This window comes from Aricia agestis, chromosome 11, assembly GCF_905147365.1.
Source record: "Aricia agestis chromosome 11, ilAriAges1.1, whole genome shotgun sequence".
Classification (NCBI taxonomy): domain Eukaryota; kingdom Metazoa; phylum Arthropoda; class Insecta; order Lepidoptera; family Lycaenidae; genus Aricia; species Aricia agestis.
The window spans coordinates 15,298,751-15,320,247 of NC_056416.1; the positions used below are offsets into that span (position 1 = coordinate 15,298,751).

Consider the following 21,497-nt stretch of genomic DNA (forward strand, 5'->3'; position numbering starts at 1 on the left):
TAACGTGGAGTTTGCATGGCATTTGTATGAATCCTGTGATAACTAGTTAATATCGTGCATTCGGTGATTGCACTTACATTTAACGTGTACAAAATTTAAATTTTGCGAAACATAAGTAGAACGTGCTAGACATCTGCTTACGTGAGCTAGACTAGTTTCACACGGCACAATCCTGCACGTTTCCTGCACGTTTTTTTGCAGAATAAATAGTGGCGCATACAATGTATATAATATAGAACCATTCACACGTCGATTGTACTGCACGATTTGTTGTGTGTCATTATATATTGAATGCGCCACTGTGACGTATACTGCAAAAAACGTGCAGGAAACGTGCAGGATTGTGCCGTGTGAACCTAACCTAAACGTCAAAAAAATGTTTATGCATTTACTTAGTGGACGGTTTGATATTTCGAAAATTACCTACTACCTACTTTCTGACTCTTCTTTGACAGGAGTTTATCATATCAATAGTTTTGTTGATTGGTTAATGGTTAACTGTTTTAATGTCAAATCGCCAACAGCCAATCAAAAAATAATCTTTTGAATTAAATATTTAATTAAAAAGCCTCATAGATATATTCAACACGCATTAGCTAATCACTAATCAAAAATTCACTGGATGATACATAAAAAGTACTAGCACCATTTATTTGTGGTTTTTAAAAACTCGTTAACCAAGGTCTAAATACGTTTAAAAATTAAAAGGTTTTCCGGCTAGTGCCACCGGCCCGCCGAATCGTTCCATAATTTAAAATGGTAAAATGGGATATTAAAACCGCGTATAATTAAATCGCACTTAATTAATATAAACAACTTTTTAGAAACAGTCGAGAGGAAAATTTTTATTCAGTGTTTAATTAAAAACAACACGGAGGCTGCATAAATTGAACTGTGGCCAGAAATTGTAATCGCACGTCACTCTTATCTGTTTAACATAATCTGCACGATGGCGACATCTGTCGCACGATACTCATAATTATTTTGGTGGAACCTGTATCTTTTAAAAATATACGCAACAAGGTTTACCCAACTTAGCCTGTGTTAAAAGTTTTATGTTGATCGGTAGAGCAGTTTTCGTGAAAGAAAATACAAGATGGCTTGCACTTCGTATCACTTAACTCTTAAATTTTCTACCGCAAAAATCTTCCATAAATGTTTTAAGTTTAAAATTAGCAAAATCTGATCAGTCGTTCTCGACTTTTAGCGAGACTAACAATATTTATTTAACTGGGGTCAAAAAAAGGAGGTTATAAATTTGAATCGTATGTAAGTATGGAATATTTCCAGAACTGCCCAATTTTCGTATAATAATATAATGTTGGTCTATTATCAGTGTCTTAACAGATGTGCCAAATTTCAAAAGTGTATGTATGTATGTTTTTATGTTTGTGTTCGAATATCTCTGAAACTATAAGTCCTACAAGTACTAGGTATTGTTCAACTCTGGGAATACTACAAGTTTCATTCGGTTCAGTAGTTTTAGATTTTATTTTTAATTTAATTGCGTACTACTTTAAAGTTGGTTTTATCCATAAAGTTAATATACCTAGCGGAATAGAGAAACAATCTCGAGCTATCAAACGTAACAGATGAAAATCTGTGTGAAATATATGTGTACGTATACACCTACACAGGCATGATTGAACATGATTTCTATCTCTTTATATTTCTATTTATATCACACGTCTCTCTTTACCACGCAGTGTTACTGATAGTGACATCTCTCTTGCTCAGGCCTTTGTTTCTCTATTCCGCTAGGTATATTAACTTTATGGTTTTATCATAATTATCTAATTAATTAATATTTTCGCGAATCGCGCGGCACATTAGCACCGCAAAATATATCGTAGTAAGACTATAACATGTAGGTGTATATCATTTCCGGTCGTAATACCAAAATCAGTTAAAGCTGGAAACCTAGTGCATTTATTTGTGACATCATAAGATCAATACACTTCTTTTCACTCTCTTTGATATGAAATCGCTCAATAGGAAAACCATTAAATGTGCTACTCCTTCTGGTAAAAATATTACTCCACATTTCTCGTTCATTGACAGTAATACTTAGATCACTTGATATCAGTCCGTATATTGGTACTTATAGTATTATCTTTAACAGCTCAAAAATAACCAATTCAAATTAGTAATGATCACCGATTACTAAAAACTTGAAATTTAATGGCTCTCTTCTGTATCACACACAATTAGAACTTTGGTGTAGTACTAAAAATATTCCATATAGTATATTCTATTCAAATAATGGGTTTATTTGCATTGGCCGGCACTTTTAAAATTAGTCCAAAATTGTATGGGCGTTGGATGATGTCCTTTAAAAAATCACACGACCATGTAAGTGTCACAAAAGTGTACAACAACAATGTTTGTTTTACACATTTACACACATCACCTACTCAAAACAAACATTTATTATGGTGTTTTAACATTACGTGTGTTGCCAAATTAATTAATTTTCTCGTTAATTTATAGACTCATACAGCAGCACAATAAAGGTATGATATACGGCCCTCGTCTGGTATGTAATAAGATAAAAATTACGGTGGACAATAACATAAAAGGACAATAAAAGGGTTTAATATACGCGAGGGCAAAAATTACATATAATTTTATCGCTCTGACTTCGTAAAACCTAATGAGACGATATCTATACGAATTGTTAAATTGTCAATAGACTTATCCACATATTAAAGGGGATTAAACGTAAAATATTTACTATTGTTAAGGCGAAAACGTGTTTGTCTGTCTGTCTTTAAATTTATTTTTGACGCAAAAGTTTAATGCTATGCAGAACCTCGTATAAAAAGATGCTGCAATAGAATGTGTGTTGTAGTGCCTAAACTCACACATACGATCACTACAGATAACAAAATAAAACATATTTTTATATTACTAGACGACGCCCGCAGCTCCGTTGTGCCAAAATTATTATATCGCGCGGGAACCGTACATTTTTCCAGGACAAATTTCTCGGGACTCAAAGTATCTTCATAGCAAATTTCAGCCAAATCGGTTCTGTGGTTTGGGTGAAGAGGTAACAGACAGAAATAGACAGACAGACACACTTTCATATTAGCATGGATTATACATTTTACTTGACATTAAAAGCATATGCCGCAAACAGACCAAATAGATATGTATTTAAATTGATTGAATCTTGATTGAATTTTATTATTATATCTACTAAGAGTTTTTAAAGTATTGTATCTACTAACAAATTATGGACTTAGTCTGAAATAAATGGTGTATTATTAAAATATACGTGGGAGAGCCATGCTTCGGCACGAATGGGCCGGCTCGACCGGAGAAATACCACGTTCTCACAGAAAAGCGGCGTGAAACAGCGCTTACGCTGTGTTTCGCCGAGTGAGTGAGTTTACCGGAGGCCTAATCCCCTCCCCTATTCCCTTCCCCTCCCATCCCTACCCTCCCCTATTACCCTATTCCCTCTTAAAGGCCGGCAACGCACCTGCAGCTCTTCTGATGCTGCGAGTGTCCATGGGCGACGGAAGTTACTTTCCATCAGGTGACCCGTTTGCTCGTTTGCCCCCTTATTTTATTTAAAAAAAAAAGCCCTCCAATTTGACTCCGTCATGGTAGCTTTGAGTAAAAAGTAGCAAAAAAATATTTTTTTAGCTTTAACGCTCGTTTTTATGCCAGAAAACTTTGTGTAATCCATTATGAGAGTGAAAATTCGGGTTTAACTCAGCGTGAAAAAAGTTCATGGCAGCCACTGCTTCTATAAACTGTATATTGACAAACTTCTAAAGTTAAATCTTAAAAAATTACAATTATTAAAAAAACTTGAGAGGTGTCAAGGGACACCCAGATGGAATGAAGTTATAAAAAAAACAAAGAGAGAGAGAGAAACACGTGCTACCGCACGGCTTACAACTATAGTATGTTTGCTCTAGTTGTAATATACCGACACTTTTGTGTTGTCGCTACAACATTTTTGTGTCTAGCCCCCTTTCGCAACGCGCGATAAGGCGTTCCAAAAACTGCCGCGTTCAGAAAAATTTTATGATATACTCGTACTTAAAGAGTGCGAGAGTGTGTCTGTCCATCTGTATGTTATCTGTTCACGGTCAAACCGCAGAACCGATTTTGCTGGTTATGGATACTTTGAGTCCTGGGAAAGGACATAGGATATTTTTATACCGGAAAAGTGTACGGTTTCTGCGCGATTAACGAATTTCGGTGCAACAAAATTGCGGGCATCGTCTAGTCTTCATTTAACTAAGCAATCATTAATTGAATGAATGTGGCCAATAGTGCATTTTTCACTTCTTCCCTCATGTACCATTAATGGCACAAATGGCAAATGGCTACACCACGTGGCGTGTAGTTAACGACTCTATCCGTAACTTGCACTAATCTATGTTCCTAATGAACATCTTATTCTGAGCTTCCTCATTACCAGAAGGATTAGAAAATAATCTCTTTTGTACTCATTGGACCCTTTTCAGCATCTCTTATGAGAAAAACGTACCATTTATATACCTATAGGTCTTTACTTAGAATCTCTTTTGGAAAAAACATAGCAAAATATATTTATAAAGATTATTATAGGTGTATGTAATGAAGTAAAGAAGTAATTATCATTATGTACCCTAAGCTAGATTAGTCGCTATTTCATTAGCCATAAATTATACAGTGTGTAACAAAAATAAGTGATAATACTTTAGGGTGTGTACATGTTCCTTGTAGAAAGTTTACTGTGAAAGTAGCAGCGCTGAAAGACGAAATTTTTTTTTCACTTTTGTATGGGCAAGGCCGAGCGTCACGAGTTTCCCCATACAAAAGTGAAAAAAAAATTTGGTCTTTCAGTGCTGCTACTTTCACAGTGAACTCTTTACAAGGACCACGTACACACCCTAAAGTATTATCACTTATTTTTGTTACACCCTGTATAATAACCGCACACTTTGTTGTTAAAAAAAAAACGGCCTAGGCTGTTTTCAAGATAATTTAATATTTTGTATCAAGCATTATAATACGTGGAGTGGTTTAGGCACGAAAGATAATTCCTGTCACATGTAACCCACGAGTCAGCGACAGCCAGACTTTTGTCATTTTATAAAAGCTGAAAGTTTATCTGTGAGATTCCTAAGTTATTCAGAAGAAAATAAGTTAAAAAATTGAGCTTAACTCTTTATAGATTTTTAACTTGGTTCATGTAGAGCATTAGAACTGGATACCTCCTAAAGTAACCGCTACCGGAACTCCATAGTTGCCTGGTCGTTCTGACTTTTATAGGGGTCATGCTTAACGTGATGTCTCGCTTTGGGCGTGACAGTCCCGCTTTCAGGCAGTCTGTCCCGGTGTCCCCCGCGAGGCCGAAACTGTCCCGCTTTATCAAATGGACCAAACAATAATTTACAAGTATTTTGACGTTCAAAATGCCTGTGCAATGCCTTGTAGTAACGCAGTCCCATCCAATAGCTTTGTCCACACTGTGCCGTTTTCTGTTCGTCAAGGGCATGCGTTATAGCGCAGTCAACAGCGAACGTGAGGCATGCCCGCGACGCATGCCCTCTGACCACATCCAAAAAACAAAAATGACAATGTTGGCGTTGCGTGCGTTGACACATTTAATGACGAAAATTGAAGACGAAAGCGCATAGTGTGGACATAGCTATTAAAAATAATTTTTCTGGCATATTTTTCTCGATATCAATAATTATAATGGCTACAGATAAGTACTTTAAATATTCTCAAAATACAATTCATCACAATTCGGCCAAGTGCGAGTCGGACTCGCGCACGATGGGTCCCGTACCGGTATAGAGCGAAAGTAGACAAAAAATTGTGTATTTTGTATGGGATGCGGGAGCCCCCCTTAAATGTTTATTTTATTTTAATTGTATTATTAATTATTAAAGTACAAATACAATTAAGGATTTTGTGAAAATTTCAAGTGCCTAGACTCGCCCACATTACACATCAACATCATTTACTTCTGCATTCATACATATCCCACAGTAACTGTACAAACAGTCCGTAGATACATCATACAAGACGTAATCGCCGCATTTCATGTGCAAATTACGTCTAACTACGTTCCGAGACGTCGGGACTTGCATCCACTTGTAAACGACGGGAATTGACAATCTGTACATCGATTCTGCTTAGTAAATCAAAAAAATCAAAATCAAAATTGTTTTATGTCCCACATGGTGCCTACCACTGGTTCGAGAATAGTATAGTATAGTAATAATCCAGATCGATACTTCCATACTAATATCCATACTAACATTATAAATTCGAAAGTGTGTCTGTCTGTTACCTCTTCACGTCCAAACCGCTGAACCGATTTTGCTGAAATTTGGTATGAAGATACTTTGAGTCCCTGTAAAGTACATAGGAAACTTTTTATCCCGCAAAAATGTACGGTTCCCGCGCGATTAACTAATTGTTGCACAACAGAGTTTCAGGCGTCATCTTGTAATGTATCTATGGATACTTCACACCACGTCAGTCTGGCCCCGTGCTAAGTACCTAGGAGTTGTGTTACGGGTACCAAACAACGGAAATATATTTAATAATTTACATATATTTAAGATTTTTATTATATAACATACATATTAAAACACATCCATGACCTACGATCATAGAAAACGTTTTGCTCTTGCTCCCGGCTTGAGCGCTGAACAAGCGCTCAACCACAAAGCCACAGAGGTAGTCTTAATAATATTATTAGTAGTATAAAATACTAGACGCAACTCTTTTGCGCCAAAATTTGCAAAAACGTACATTTTTACGGGAAAATAATAACCTATGCACTCTCGCGTAACGCAATACTTTTACTGAAAATTGGTATGGATATAAAGTATTATAATTATAAAGTGGTGTGAAGCATAGCATATCCATACCAATTTTCAGCAAAATCGGTTCAGCGATTTGGGCGTGAAGAAGTAACATGCAAACAGACATGCTTTTGTATTTATAATATTAGTTTGGATTACAGTTACAATATTACAGTTTTAATATGATTTCGATCCCTTCTTCTCTCTTGATAAAACAACAAATGGTATTCATATATGAAATGACAAACTTACATCCAAAGGTTTATTCGAAACTCCAGAATTCAGACTATAGCATCAAAACGATAATTATCAATAAGATTCGTTTGGGATTCAATGACAGTAATTTGAAAGTTTCGAGAATCGGGGTCCAGACCTTTTAGCCAAGATTTCTTTATCGCTTCTTCATAGAATCGCCGATCAAAATGTATGGAATTGACATAAGCGTTTGTTTGTTTGTTAATATGACGTTGACGTTCGACTCTTCTAATGTCAATTCCAGACATTTCTATTGCCGATTCGATAAAGAAAACGTCTCGGCTACAGTAGCAGTTCAACTAATTACTCTCGGCAAGTAACAGACGATGAGAATCATAGATGATGTATCAAATACGACCACTCTCGAAAGGCATTGGCAACGTGGTATTTTCGTGCTACGGAACCTTATTTATATGCAGGTTTCCCATAACCGTTTAAGTGATAAGAAACTAAATTACCATTGCCTGCAACAGCAAATAGTTATAAATACTTAAAAGTAAATTACCAGAATACTATATTAAGAAGTAAAGTCATCTGAACATCAAGCAGCATCATTTTATATTAAAATTATATCTCCATGTTATACTAAAGATAGCTAATATAATGTTGTGCAGCACAAACAACCTCTTTTATGTCTTAAGAATGCCTTTCGTAATAACGTCCGAGCTAGCATCCTAGAAATTATCTTTTGACATGCCTTACTTATTACGAGCTTTCGGTGAGCTTATCTTCAAAGTTCAAACTCGTCAAGTATTAATTAATAGCAGCAAATACCTCAGTATAGTACGGCGAAGAGAGCTAGAGAGCTTTGACGTCGAGTAGGATTTCAATTTCACTCTAAGCTCCTCATTATGTCTCGTACATTACTCGTACAAATTAATATTCCCCGTATAACCTTACTTCGCGCTTACGTGACAGCCTCTCGCATTTGGGCGTTTATAAAAATCTCCTATTTACCCGGGTAATACGAACGACTTTTTGCGCTCATACCGACCGAACATTTCTCATCTTAACCTCAATATTATGTCACGCGCCTTTCGTATTTTCCAGCTGCAGCGTCCGTTCCGTTCGCTCTGTATACATCGGTCCGGCGATCCGGATCGTGTTATCAATCGGAACGGACACAAATCATCAGGATCAGCGCGCGGTATTACCTGAGCCCATACGTCAGTGGCGGCGGGCGCGCATGGCACGAGCGTCGAGCACGCAGCACGGAGCGTCCACACAGCACTCACTCGGCGCGTGCAGGCGTGCGGCGCGTGCAATCGCGCAACATGGCCGCCCGAGCCCGGCACTATCGACCGTCCGCCGGCCCGCGCCGCCCAGCGACTGACGCGCGAGCCCTGCGCGCGCACCGCACCCCCCGCGCCGCGCCCCCGGCCCCGCGCCCGCGCCAGCCCGCTCTGGCCCGCGCCCTACAGAGCAAACAGCCTCCCGCAACTTTCTCCTAAAATCTCTCGAAATCGCTGGCGCTACTCCGAGACCTCCGGAGCGCCTGAAGATCCTAGTGTAGCCGGGCTCGCCCTAGAGCTGAGGTCGGATTTTATCTGAAAGCATGCGGGATCCGAAGCCAGCGCCTACCTCGTGGCGTAATGGAGGCTCCCGTGTTTATTTTCGGCGGCGGCGGGCGCGGGCTGGCGTGCGGCCGTCGGCATGGCAACGCGCCCCAGACGCCGCCGAGCTCGCCCGAGCCCGCCCGAGCGGGCCCGAGCCCGGGGCCACCTGATTTTGGCCATACTTTAGATGATCACCTGGAGGCGGGATCGGGAGATTCATTTGCCCCGAGTCTGTTGACCTCCGTATCCGTGTACTATTTAAATAATGTAATGGCTGGCCTGCACCAACATTATAATTAGACAACCAAATTACTACTTTTTCGAAATCTTATTTTCTTAATTATACTTCATAATAAATTTTAGGACGTATCGACTTATATGAAACATTTCAGTAAAGATAATAATTTAGCGAAATAATTACGATAATTTTTATTTTAAAACGATCTTATTAAATTGATATATCAATACAGGTCTTCAAAACATAAATTCTTGATGTAACTTCCGTTTGCCACAATTCGAATAAACTATAAAGTTGAAGACCTCCGCTAACATTTTACCGCCTCCCGAACTACTACAGATTTTATTTTCAATACCGATACATTGTCTGCAGACAGAATAAGGATTTTATTTAAGACTCGAATAAGTAAGTATTTTTATCGAGTGCCGTCGTAGTAAAATCTCTAGTCTGAGCTACGAGCGTCTATGACGTAATCTGAGCTACGAGCGTCTACGCCGAAGTCTGAGCTACGAGCGTCTACGCCGTAGTCTGAGCTACGAGCGTCTACGCCGAAGTCTGAGCTACGAGCGTCTACGCCGTAGTCTGAGCTACGAGCGTCTACGCCGAAGTCTGAGCTACGAGCGTCTACGCCGAAATCTGAGCTACAAGCGTCTACGACGTAGTCTGAGCTAGGAGCGTCTAAGACGTAGTCTGAGCTAGGAGCGTCTACGCCGTAGTCTGAGCTACGAGCGTCTACGCCGAAGTCTGAGCTACGAGCGTCTACGCCGTAGTCTGAGCTACGAGCGTCTACGCCGAAGTCTGAGCTACGAGCGTCTACGCCGTAGTCTGAGCTACGAGCGTCTACGCCGAAGTCTGAGCTACGAGCGTCTACGCCGTAGTCTGAGCTACGAGCGTCTACGCCGAAGTCTGAGCTACAAGCTTCTACGACGTAGTCTGAGCTAGGAGCGTCTAAGACGTAGTCTGAGCTAGGAGCGTCTACGACGTAGTCTGAGCTACGAGCGTCTACGACGTAGTCTGAGCTTATTTATGTTACCGTTAGAATGCAGAATATGTTAACGTTACCTGGAGAATCTGCAGAATGCAGATTCCCTGATACCATCCGACGTTAAAGTGTTAAATTTTTAAATAAAAAAGCTTATTAATTCAGACCGCAACGCGACGCGTAGATGCATTTCCAAAGTTATAAGGATTTGACTGATTCGCAAGACGTCTCACACAATTGAAATCTGTCAAATCCATACTAATTTATGCCACGCCTTGCCTCGCATCGTTGGTTGTGGTCTGCATTGACCCTAACTTAGTTAGTTTGCATTCTCTTCCTTACTAAAAGTTCTAAAAACTTTGACTTAATAAGCTTGTCAACCTAAAGGTACGTAAAATCGTTTGCGATATTGCTACACACGCACAATTTGTCGTTCGATTTTAACATCGAGGAGATAAATCGTTACGATAATTGTCCCGTGTATGGCCACCTGAAGACTTTTGTTGTTTTGATTGATTTCTTTCTAGTTGATACGATCTGTTATATTTTATGAGTGGAGTAAAGGTGGCCAAACACGGGACAATTATCGTAACGATTTATCTCCTCGATGTTAAAATCGAACGACAAATTGTGAGTGTGCAGCAATATCGCAAACGATTTTACGTTCAAAAGATCGATTGGACGATTTTCTTGACGATCGATCGAAACGACAAATTGTGCCGCGTATGGACACCTTAACATTTTACTTAAAATTTAATAATTTATTCCTTTGTTTGTGTCCAAAAAAATATATTATAATTATTATCTACAACTAAATAACATATTTTATTCAAACAAGAACCTGTTTTATGTAATTTAATGAGAATACAATTAACTTTTTGCACTTTAACTGACTCATGCAGATAATCTGCAGAATACCTTGTTAACCTATAAACAAAAAAGGGTAGGGCTTTACCTACCCTGCTTTGTCTTTATGTAACCATTAATGTGTGTAAACCAGTTAGGCTGCAGATTAACAAGGTATTTTGCAGATTATCAAAGGCAAGGAACCTAATAGGCATGATGACAATTTTTTTTCTTATTGGTAATTGAAAGACCCTTAAAAATAGAAACATCGCTGAAAGAATGACTCTAATAGCTTAAAAATTCACCAAGATATGACAATACAAACATCTCATAAAATAGATCTGCCCGAAACGCTCCATACAAAGTGCTGCGAAAGTATGACGTCACTCTTTCGTAGTTTGTACGCATCGGGAGATAACTTTGTTCTATAGGTATATAAATATTGCGTTTATGAAAGTGGTTTCATAACAAAAGTTGTTTTTAATTGCATAAGTTATCGAATGGTATACAAATATTAAGAAATTTAATAGAATTTTTTTCATAGCTCGTTTCAAATATGCCGCCAAAATTACTTTTTTGCGCGAATTTGTATAGTCTGTCAAAAAAGTGAAGAAATTACTTAAAAAGCGGCAACATCGTAGTGCCCTTTCAAATAAAAAAGGGATGACGCACCTGCGTCTATCGAACGAAGCTTCGTGCTATGAGACGATACTATTGGACGACACACGCAGATCGTCCATTAGTATCGGTTTTAGCGCGAAGCACTACGCATATGTGGCCGCGGCATTAACAGTCAAAAAATCAGTCTCGCAGTTAAGGTGCGAGACTGATTTTTTGTACCTAGAATACCATGCGATACCAGGTATTTTCGATCTGGTAGTAAGTTTTCATCGTATGCGAACGAGGTTTTAATAGCCTGTTTAAAGTCGTTCATAGAAATATGAACCCAGGATCAACAAGGCTAGGATTGAATAAATCAAATTTTGCGTGTATAAAGTTCATTAGTGTTATTTGAAACTACCTTCGCCCGGGAATTGGACAGAAACTCGATGCCCTTTTTTAAAAAAAGAGATACCAGGTTTACCAGACCTGTTCAAGCACTACAAAGATATAATAATAGGGATGGGACAGTAAAACAAATGCATCATATCGACAATTTTTTTTAAACTAGATGACGCACGCAACTCCGTTGTGCCAAAACTAGTTTATTGCGCCGAAACCGTACGTTTTTCCAAGATGAAAACTATCCTATGTCTTTTCCCGGGAATCAGAGTATCTCCATAATAATATTTCAGCAAAATCGGTTTGGGCGTGAAGGGGTAACAGACAGCCAGATAGACACACTTTCGCATATTTTATAATATTAGTACGGATAATGATAAGAAAAAACTGATTCAATGCTGAGCTGATGCTTAATTTTCTCGAGCTGAATTTTTCTTTTCGATTTTTTTGGCTTAATAACAGGTCTAACGGGAAATATATCAAAGACTGTGTCACTACTCGATACAATATTATTTGACGCCATTTCATAACACTTTAATATTTTCCACGCGATTAAAACGTAAATATCACAACTGAAAACATCGACAACAAACAAAGCATTTGACAGCACTAGCCGCGGCGCACACGCCCCTCGCCCGCTCAGTGCGGCTACCAGGCCTACAAATCAAGACCTGGTATTCGCACCAAGCTTATTCAATTTTAATTCAGTGCGAACTATGTTTAAAAAACCTGGTGCATTTTTTTTCATTAATCGTCATAAGCTTTAAAAATGGGTGTTAGATATAAAACTGTGGCGGTACGCAACCACAATTCGCCTAACATTCCTGCATCGCGCTATCAAAGTTTCGGAGAACGGCAAGATATATTTTGTATGAGGACGCTCATATAGTTACACAGTACACACTGCTGCGATAATAACGCCGCAATGGAAGTTAGCGCAAGAACGCAGTATTGCCAGATGTACGATTTTTTTTTTATTTAGTGGGAAAAAATAAATATTGTGGGTTTTTAGGGGCTAACATTTTTTGGGAATGTTTTTGGAAGTAAATTTTTTACAGCTTAAATATATAATATTTATTTCGTTTTTAGAACTACTATTATCATTTTTATTGTTATAATATAATCATATTTTAGTATAATAATTAGAGATTATTTTATTATTATTATTGTTCAAATTCAAATGAACGAATTATTTTGCATAATATGTAAAAAAGTCCACTTCGACCCATCTTTTAGGTCATTTTGAAAATTGCATAAGCAAAAATAATGACGTCATTGATAATTTTGGGGAACGTATCCCAAATTGATAAATTAAATATTATAAATTTATATTTTGGTAAGTTTTTTTCGAAATTTGTGGGTGGGTGTTAAACACTGACCTCCAATAAACAAGTACTCTGGACTTAATATTAAGATACCCTTTGAAATATCAATATTTTCGAGTGATATCGATACATGAATCGATATTTTAAGGAAAATATAGGTAAAATTAAAATACCGGTATACAGTCCCTGTTTAAAAGATGCTTTAGGAGAAAATTTTTTGAAGAGTTGGCAACATAGGTCGCGGCGCAGCGCTCTCTCGTAAGAAATATCGGTCGATAAAATCGCGGCTGTCTGCTAGTTAGTTCTTTTTGTTTGTATTAAGCTGACAATAAATTGACATGATTAAGACGTGTGAGAAGACGTCTTAATTATGTAAATTGTCAGCTATTATCACTAGATAAAAACTGAGAAGTTTATCTAAAATGGTCACATTTAGCAATTCTTCCCAATCAATTCAGCAAATGAATTGTCTAAACTGTCAAACTGACAAAATAATTATGTCAAATTAGTAGACTTTAGAATTACTAGACATGAATAAGCAGAGTCAATTTTTTAAATCGCAAATATTTTGCGATTTAAAAAATTTATTCATATTATGATTCATATTATAAATCATATTATGAATCATATTATGATTCGTATTACGATTCATATTATAATTCGAATCATGATACATATTATGAATCATATTGTGAATCATATTATGAATCATATTATGATTAGTATTATGATTCATAATTTGATTCTTATTATGAATCATATTGTGAATCATATTATGATTTATATTGTGAATCATATAGTGATTCGTATTATGATTCATATAATGATGCATATTGTGAATCATATTATTATTCGCATTATGATACATATTATGATTCATATTATAAATCATATAAAGATTCGTATTACGATTCATATTATGATTCGAATTATGATGCATATTATGAATCATATTGTGAATCATGTTATGATTCATATTGTGAATTATATTATGAATCATATTGTGAATCATATTATGATTCGTATTATGATTCATAATTTGATTCGTATTGTGAATCATATTATGAATCATATTATGATTCATATTATGATTCATAATTTGATTCTTATCATGAATCATATTGTGAATCATATTATGATTTATATTGTGAATCATATTGTGATTCGTATTATGATTCATATTATCATCATAATATTATGATCATATTATGATTCGTAAACTGGTAATCATATTTTTGACAGTTTCTTGTTTTTTTTTTGTATAATCGATACAAAAAAAAAATTGTTTTCGATTGTGTTCGATTGTTTATGAAGTTAAACAATCGGTTTAACTTCATAAACAATCGATTCCTTCAAACCCAACAAAAATTCCAACAAATTTTCGAGCGCGGCGCTCTCTCGTAAGAAATATCTGTCGACAAAATCGCGGCTGTGTGCAAGCTATGTATACTTTATAGACTAGACATAAGACCTGACGGACATGACGATTTAGAAAAACGATGGTGAAAGTTTATTGTAAAGAATATTGTTTCCCGCCATAATATTTTCACGACACTGATATAATATTATTATATTATTATATAATTAATTTTTTTCATAAATGGCACCTCGGCTATTGCCGAGGTGCCATTTATGAAAAAAAAGCTACCAATTGACAGTTGACAGTTGACATTGACATAACACTCTCAAGCTAATGGTTATATTTTGAGGTTATTTCGTAATATGTTGAGAATATTATTCGATACAAATGGATTTCTAAACTTGTTATGATTTTATTCCACTCGTAATATCAAGATATTAAAAAGATGGCAATGTTTAGAACTGGCTTCCAAAAACTCACAAACCTCTTCACTACTGGACAAGGTGAAATTACTTTTTTGTTTACATTTGTTAATGTCAATTTTTTATATGTAAATTAAGTCCTGTACTTTAATACAGTTATTTTAAAAACAATGCTTGGTACTTGGTACCATTGTAATTTTTTTTTATTTCAGCTGGTGTATTGTCTAGATTTATAACAAGTCAGCCAAGCACACAGACGCAAGCACCGGAGGTAACCAAGAATGTTATTGCCACTTGCAACAAACTAATCGAAGATAAATCATCTCGTAATTTTGCTATTGTACATCTATTGGGAAAGCAGTGGAGAGTTAGTGACGGAGATTTGCTAGTTGTTGAAGGATATTGGCCACCAAACATTGGAGATAAAATATCCTTAGATAAAGTACTACTTGCTGCCTCAAAAGATTTCTCTCTAATTGGAAGACCTCTTGTACAGCCAGGTTTGGTAAATGTAACTGCAACCGTAATTTCCAAGGGACTATCCCACACCAGAACACACTTCAAGAAAAAGAGAAGGAAGCAGTTTATGAGAATCAACTTCCAAAGAGCACAACAAACTATATTAAGAATTAACTCGGTTGAAATTGCTAACAAAATTAATGAACCTAATAAAAGTAATGTTTTTTAATATTAAAGTAGAAGTGATAACATAGTACTTTAGAATAAAACACAATCATAATATACTCTTCTTTTATTTTATTACATTCATAAAAAATTATATTAAATTGAATATTTAAATACAATATAATTTATAATTAAACTACTCACAATACATATTAATCACCTATTTTATTTATTATAATTTAACATTATCACAGTATTCTTGAAACATATTTTTATGATCATCAAGCAAAAATCTTTTCATTCCTTTAAACAAATAAAAAAGTCTTTTATTTTGCAGTAATTCGGACATGGTTTGTAAAAACAAAGTATAATCTCCTTCTTTTTTGTATGCAGAAATAGATGATTGAAATTTTTTATATTTTTCAGCATCAAGGAGTGCTTTAAGTTCTTTGACAAAATCAATTAACGATGTTGGTGCAGTTCTCTCTTCCTTATGATTTTCATTTATGTCACCCCCACTTTCTAAATTTTCTTCAAAACCAAATGACTTTATTTTTAATTTCTTCTTTTTGGTCACTGCACTTGCACTTACACTGTCAGCATTTCTCTTGTGAATAGTCACCAACGATTGTGATATTGGCTGGACTGTTGTATCATTAACTTTATCGAGGGCACTAAATAAATCTCTAGTTTCTCTTGGTCTAAATTCATTAACATAAGCTGATGATTGTGCATTTTTGTAAAAATCTATTGAAAAATCTGCATATACCTCATTGGAATTAGGATACTGGCTTACTGATTTTCTGTTGGAGGATTTAGCGACAACCCTGGCATTTGTAGTGGGAAAGGACACACCTGTTGGATTAACTGTTTTGTAGTCATGTGTACTAATATTAGCTTCCTCGGGGAGCAGTGGTTTTAGCCTAGGGGCTGGTAAAGATGTTTCTGCATTCTTGAAAAATCTACATATTTCACTAACAGTCTCTCCAAATCTATTAGAAACTTTAATGTGATCTCTCAACCATGCTGATAGCTGTGATTTTAATTTGGGACTATTGAACCTACTATCACATAACAAAATTGCACCATAGTCATTCTGATGTCTTATTACTCTTCCAATAGCTTGGTTAACTGCTCTTGTAGCTTCCAATGAATACCATTCATCACCAGATAGAAAGTCTTTTTCTTTCGCTCTAAGCTCTTCCAAATATTTTTTCTTCAAAATTATTCTTGGATCCTTTAGTGGTGGGAATGGTAAGCCAGTTATAATTACAGCTCTTCCATTCATGTCTGCAAAATCAAGACCTTCGGATACTTTTCCTCTACATACAGCCATAAAGCATGCTCCTTTTGTATTAGGATCATTTATTTTGCTATAATATTCACTAATAATAGAATTAAATGTGTCCTTTCGCTGGGGCTCCACAAATATTGGTTTGATGTTACTTATACTAGACCATATTCCATCAGATTGCCAAGCTTCCTGACATTTTGTCATAATAGGATATGATGGGAAGAATACTAAAAGACCATCTGGAACCACTCGACTAAAACTTAAGATAGTTCTGCCTAATGATGAAATATATTTAGGATTATCTCTATTCTGATAATTAGAATTGAGGGGCTCGGAATCTGGACCTTGAGGAATGATTTTCACACAAATTTGATTTGATTTTACAATATGAGGGTTTTCTAATTGTACTCCAATGGGGATTCCCAGTTCAGATATGAGTGGCTTCAAAGGAGCTAGGGTACCACTTGTTAATATAACACTCCTTACATTCTGGTCAACGAGTTGCTTCATTCCAAAACCAGGACTAAAACACCAGTAACTGAGAACTCTTTCAGCTGTTTTACTGTTTGAAGTTTTCAAAGCACCCCAACTATCTGTCTTCTTGTTATTCTTTTTGTCTTCAATTTGAACATGTACTTTGTAACACATTTTAACTCTTTCTTTGTATGTATGGGTTGTACCACTAAAGACAACATTTAGCAAATCTACAATCTTCTGAATTCCAAGTCCCTTTCTTTGAAAAGGTGATGCACTTGATGTGGAAAGGAACTGAATTAGGTTTTCCATTAATGTTATAACTGACAACTGATTGTGATCTTTGATTTCTGCCATGGAAAGTAGCTCAAATATGTAGCCACCAGGAAATGTAGAACCCTCGGAACCAACATCAATTCCATCCAAAGTCTTTTCAAATGCCAACATCATTTCTTTTAAAACACAGAGGTCCTCACATGTGAAGTCTTTTGGCTGATTATTATCAATAGTGACATCTATTTGCTCCTCACTAGTCTCACTGAAAGATTTCATAACATGAGTTATGTCATCTATGCATAAAGCTACATCAGTTGTCCGGATCTGCAGAGATGCAGATTCTTCACACATTTTTTCAACATTGTGGGCCTCATCAAGAATAACAATATTGTTTAAAAGATCCACACCATTTGCTTTCCTAGATTTTGGGTCCAAAATATAATTGTACGGCATAAAAATAATGTCAGCATCTTGCTTCAATTCTTTTGATAAATAATATGGACAGCACTTTAATTTCTTTCCTGCAGATACTAAGTCCTCTATGTCTAATATATCATCCCCTTTTACAGATCTGTCTTCTTTCTTAGATTCAACATTATTATAAAAATAGCATGTTCTTGATTTTACTTTTAATTGACACATGTGAACTTTGTTCATATTATTTGATTCCTTTGATACTTCTGGGTGGATACACATTTGATCTCTAGATCCTAGGACTGCTGCTTTCACATGTCTGTAACTAGACCTTTTTAATTCCTGCATTGCTTGTGTCAGTTGGGAATGGGTCCGGGATGAATAAATTATTTTAGGCATACCCCATGATGTACTATCTTTTGACTTTCCTGCACCAGATTTAAGATTTTCTTTTAAGTTACCACTGAAGCCGCCATGTTCAGAAAAGTTACCTACTTGTGCATTCATCTGTAACTGTGCCTTCTTCACCAGTAGCCACGCTAGGGAGGAACAAAGTAAACTTAAAGTTTTACCAGTTCCAGTAGGTGATTCTAGTAATGCATTTGTGTTATTTTGCAAACATAAAATAACTCTTTCCATGTATGCTTTTTGCACATCGTAAGGTTCAAATGGAAAATTTACGGGTATTCCATGTATCATGATCTCGGGCATTTTGAATATTAAGAAAACTTGGAGTAGTCAAAGAAGATTAACACTGCAATATTATTTTGTGTTTAAATTTTATATGAAAGCGTATAAATAATGCTAAAATAAACTTTGTTTGCGATTTCGGATCCCAAAGAGAATATATACCGTAATCACTACGTTTTATCGGATCCTTTTATTATCACAGATTACTTTTATTATTTTCCCGCGGAATCCCGCATCACAAAATACATATTAAGAATGTCAAATGTCAATGTCAATTTTTTTTTATATGGCACTTCGGCTATAACCATGGCCAGTTACGAATATAATATTATGGCGGGAAAACAATATTGCAATTTTTTTCTATATCGTCAGGTCTAAAGTCTAGTCAAAGTCTAAGTAAGAGTCGATACAGTCAAGTAGTCAAGTCCGTCGATTCAGTAAAGTGGTAGACGCTTTACTGAAACTTTCGATGGAGTTTTGAAGGGAACACAAAAGAGCACGTTTCTGATTATTACATCACTTTCCTACACTAGTGCACGTTAACGAATATCTAATGGTTAATATCCTACCAATATTACACATTAAAAACCCAGTATAACACAATTGTAGGAAAATAATACAAAAACCCAACATCACTCTTTCACATTCCCGGCAAAACTCCCATATCAAATTTTGCTTTGATGACGGCCCGGCCGCACCTGCTTCTATCATCCGAAGCTTCGTGCTATGAGACGATACTATTGGATGATACACGCAGATCGTCCAATAGTATCGTTTTTAGCGCGAAGCACTACGCGTATGCGGCCGCGGCATGATAGGAAGACTTTTCCTGCTTGCAAGTTGCAAGTAGGTACAGTATTCCAATGATCCGATGCCGCGGCCGCATATATGCGTAGTGCTTCGCGCTAAAACCGATACTATTGGACGATCTGCGTGTATCGTCCAATAGTATCGTCTTGTAGCACGAAGCTTCGGACGATTGCCGCGGCCGCATAATTAAGGGCTGGTTTACACGTATTAAGTAGATAAGTAGTAACTAAATTTTAACTAAATTTGAAGTGCCTGCCGGAAATGTGTTAAGTGACAAGCCCCGCCTGCCAACCTTATAGAAAATAGTCAAAATTCTAATTTCCTTGTTTAGTACTTAACTAAATTTTAACTTACTACTTGCTACTAAATTTTTTGTTTACATGCAATAAATAACTTAAAATTTAGTTAAAATTTAGTTAAATACTTATCTACTTAATACGTGTAAACCAGCCATAAGACCAATACTATTAGACAGTATCGTCACAATAGACATAACGACCAGTAGTTCAACTGCAAAGAGACGGACAGGTTTCAATATCTGTCAAATTCGTCGGGTTTCACTAGGATTATGAACGGAATGTGCCTCGCGCTGGCTGATATAATTTATATTTAAATATTTAAAATAAAGATTTCAAAATTGGATTCTGACAATTTTAATCACATGTGCCAAAACACAAACAACAATACGACCAAAGAGGAACACGTCCATCGAATATGTCATAGTTTTAAATTCGTAGGTAACAAGTTAACAACCCTAGCGACGATTTTCGTCATAATACGTCAAATTTAAAAATTTCAACATCAGTTCTAAGTCGGTATACTCTATCATTCTGTCTACTCTGGTATCGTCTCGTAGCAGTTAGCACTTAGCAGTTCGACAAGGCTTTATTTGAACGTGGCGAGAAAAGGAACTAATTACTAAACGCTTCCATCATACAAAAACGTCATTTTTGACATGTGTTTGACATGACAGTTCTCCTTTACCAGCAGCGCTCCTGTCAATGTCACAAACGTTCAAATAAAGCCTTGTCGAACTGTAAAAGGCCGTATACACGATCGGTTCCAACCACCAACAGAGGTCACCTTGGTTGGGTCAACAAAGTTGAATCTCTATCTACACGTAAATCAACTCATCGTCTGTCTTGGCTAGGCTGTGGAAAAGTGAACAATGGGACCTGTATCTAAACCTCAAAAGACCGCAATAGCGCTGGCTTGTATAGCTATATGTGATGAAAAAAACGTAAAAAAGACGGTTGTAGATGAAACGGTGGTTAAAATAAAGAAAAACGTTGAGTCATTTAAACATTTTAAAAATATTGGACTCTGATGATTTTCTCAATTATTTTAGAATGGACGAAAATACTTTCAACGAATTATTAGAAACTAGCGACTAACTAGTCACACGGGTATAAAATATATGGCCACTGAAAAAATGATTAAAATTGATAGCCTATGATCCTTCACGTGGTCTACTTCTTATCTGTGCCAAATAAAATAAAAATTGCTCCAGTAGTTCGCGAGATAAGTCCTTTCAAATAATTTCCCCCGTTTTTTCTACATTCTCCTATTAGTCTTAGCGTGATAAAATACGAGGGCTGCTATTTATGTATCCGGAACTGGCCACTTACAAGAACAATATTTAAAAAGTAATTACAACATTTGAAAATAGAACTCTTTGGTTGAAGAATACATTTTGTTTCATGTGACTGTCAATTATTTTTCCATTGTGGCGTCATTTTGAAAATTGCGTGTCTTCATTTGCCATGGATTTAACGCGTGAACATTTTCGTGCAATGATTTACTACGATTTTCGGCGTGGGCTAAATCAACAACAGTGCTTTATTCAACTCACCGCAACTTTTGGAGATGAAGCACCATCAAAAACCACTGTTTATCACTGGTACAGTGAGTTTAATCGTGGGCGGTCTATGCTCACGGATGAAAATAAAGAAGGTCTCCCAAAAACAGCTGTTGTCCCACAAAATATAGATGCTGTGCGGGAACTAATAATGCGTGATCGTCATGTTACATATCGCGAGATAGAGGCGTCCTTAGGCATAAGTATGACGAGCATACATAAGATATTACACGAACATTTGGCT

The 21,497-nt window shown here is 36.4% G+C and overlaps 3 protein-coding genes and 1 long non-coding RNA gene across 4 annotated transcripts in view; 1 reads left to right on the forward strand and 3 right to left on the reverse strand.

Annotated features, from left to right (window-relative positions):
- LOC121731960 overlaps positions 1-8,394 on the reverse strand; it is an 84,462-nt gene extending 76,068 nt beyond the window's left edge. The window contains exon 1 of the long non-coding RNA XR_006036308.1: positions 8,237-8,394. This is a non-coding gene — a long non-coding RNA (uncharacterized LOC121731960). The remainder of the gene's footprint in view (positions 1-8,236) is intronic.
- Positions 8,395-9,318: 924 nt separating this feature from the next.
- Positions 9,319-9,975, reverse strand: LOC121731886. Its single transcript, XM_042121562.1, has 2 exons — positions 9,939-9,975; positions 9,319-9,890 (listed from the first exon to the last, which is right to left on the reverse strand). The coding sequence occupies exons 1-2, from the start codon at positions 9,973-9,975 to the stop codon at positions 9,319-9,321; spliced, it is 609 nt and encodes a 202-aa protein (XP_041977496.1).
- Positions 9,976-14,713: 4,738 nt separating this feature from the next.
- On the forward strand, positions 14,714-15,554 carry LOC121731955 (39S ribosomal protein L21, mitochondrial). Its single transcript, XM_042121667.1, has 2 exons — positions 14,714-14,894; positions 15,026-15,554. Exons 1-2 carry the CDS (start codon positions 14,837-14,839, stop codon positions 15,499-15,501), a joined length of 534 nt encoding a protein of 177 aa, XP_041977601.1. The 5' UTR covers positions 14,714-14,836; the 3' UTR covers positions 15,502-15,554.
- Positions 15,555-15,669: 115 nt separating this feature from the next.
- LOC121731936 (regulator of telomere elongation helicase 1 homolog) lies at positions 15,670-18,776 on the reverse strand. The gene has a single exon (XM_042121635.1). The coding sequence runs from the start codon at positions 18,604-18,606 to the stop codon at positions 15,670-15,672; it is 2,937 nt and encodes a 978-aa protein (XP_041977569.1). The 5' UTR covers positions 18,607-18,776.
- Positions 18,777-21,497: the final 2,721 nt, after the last annotated feature.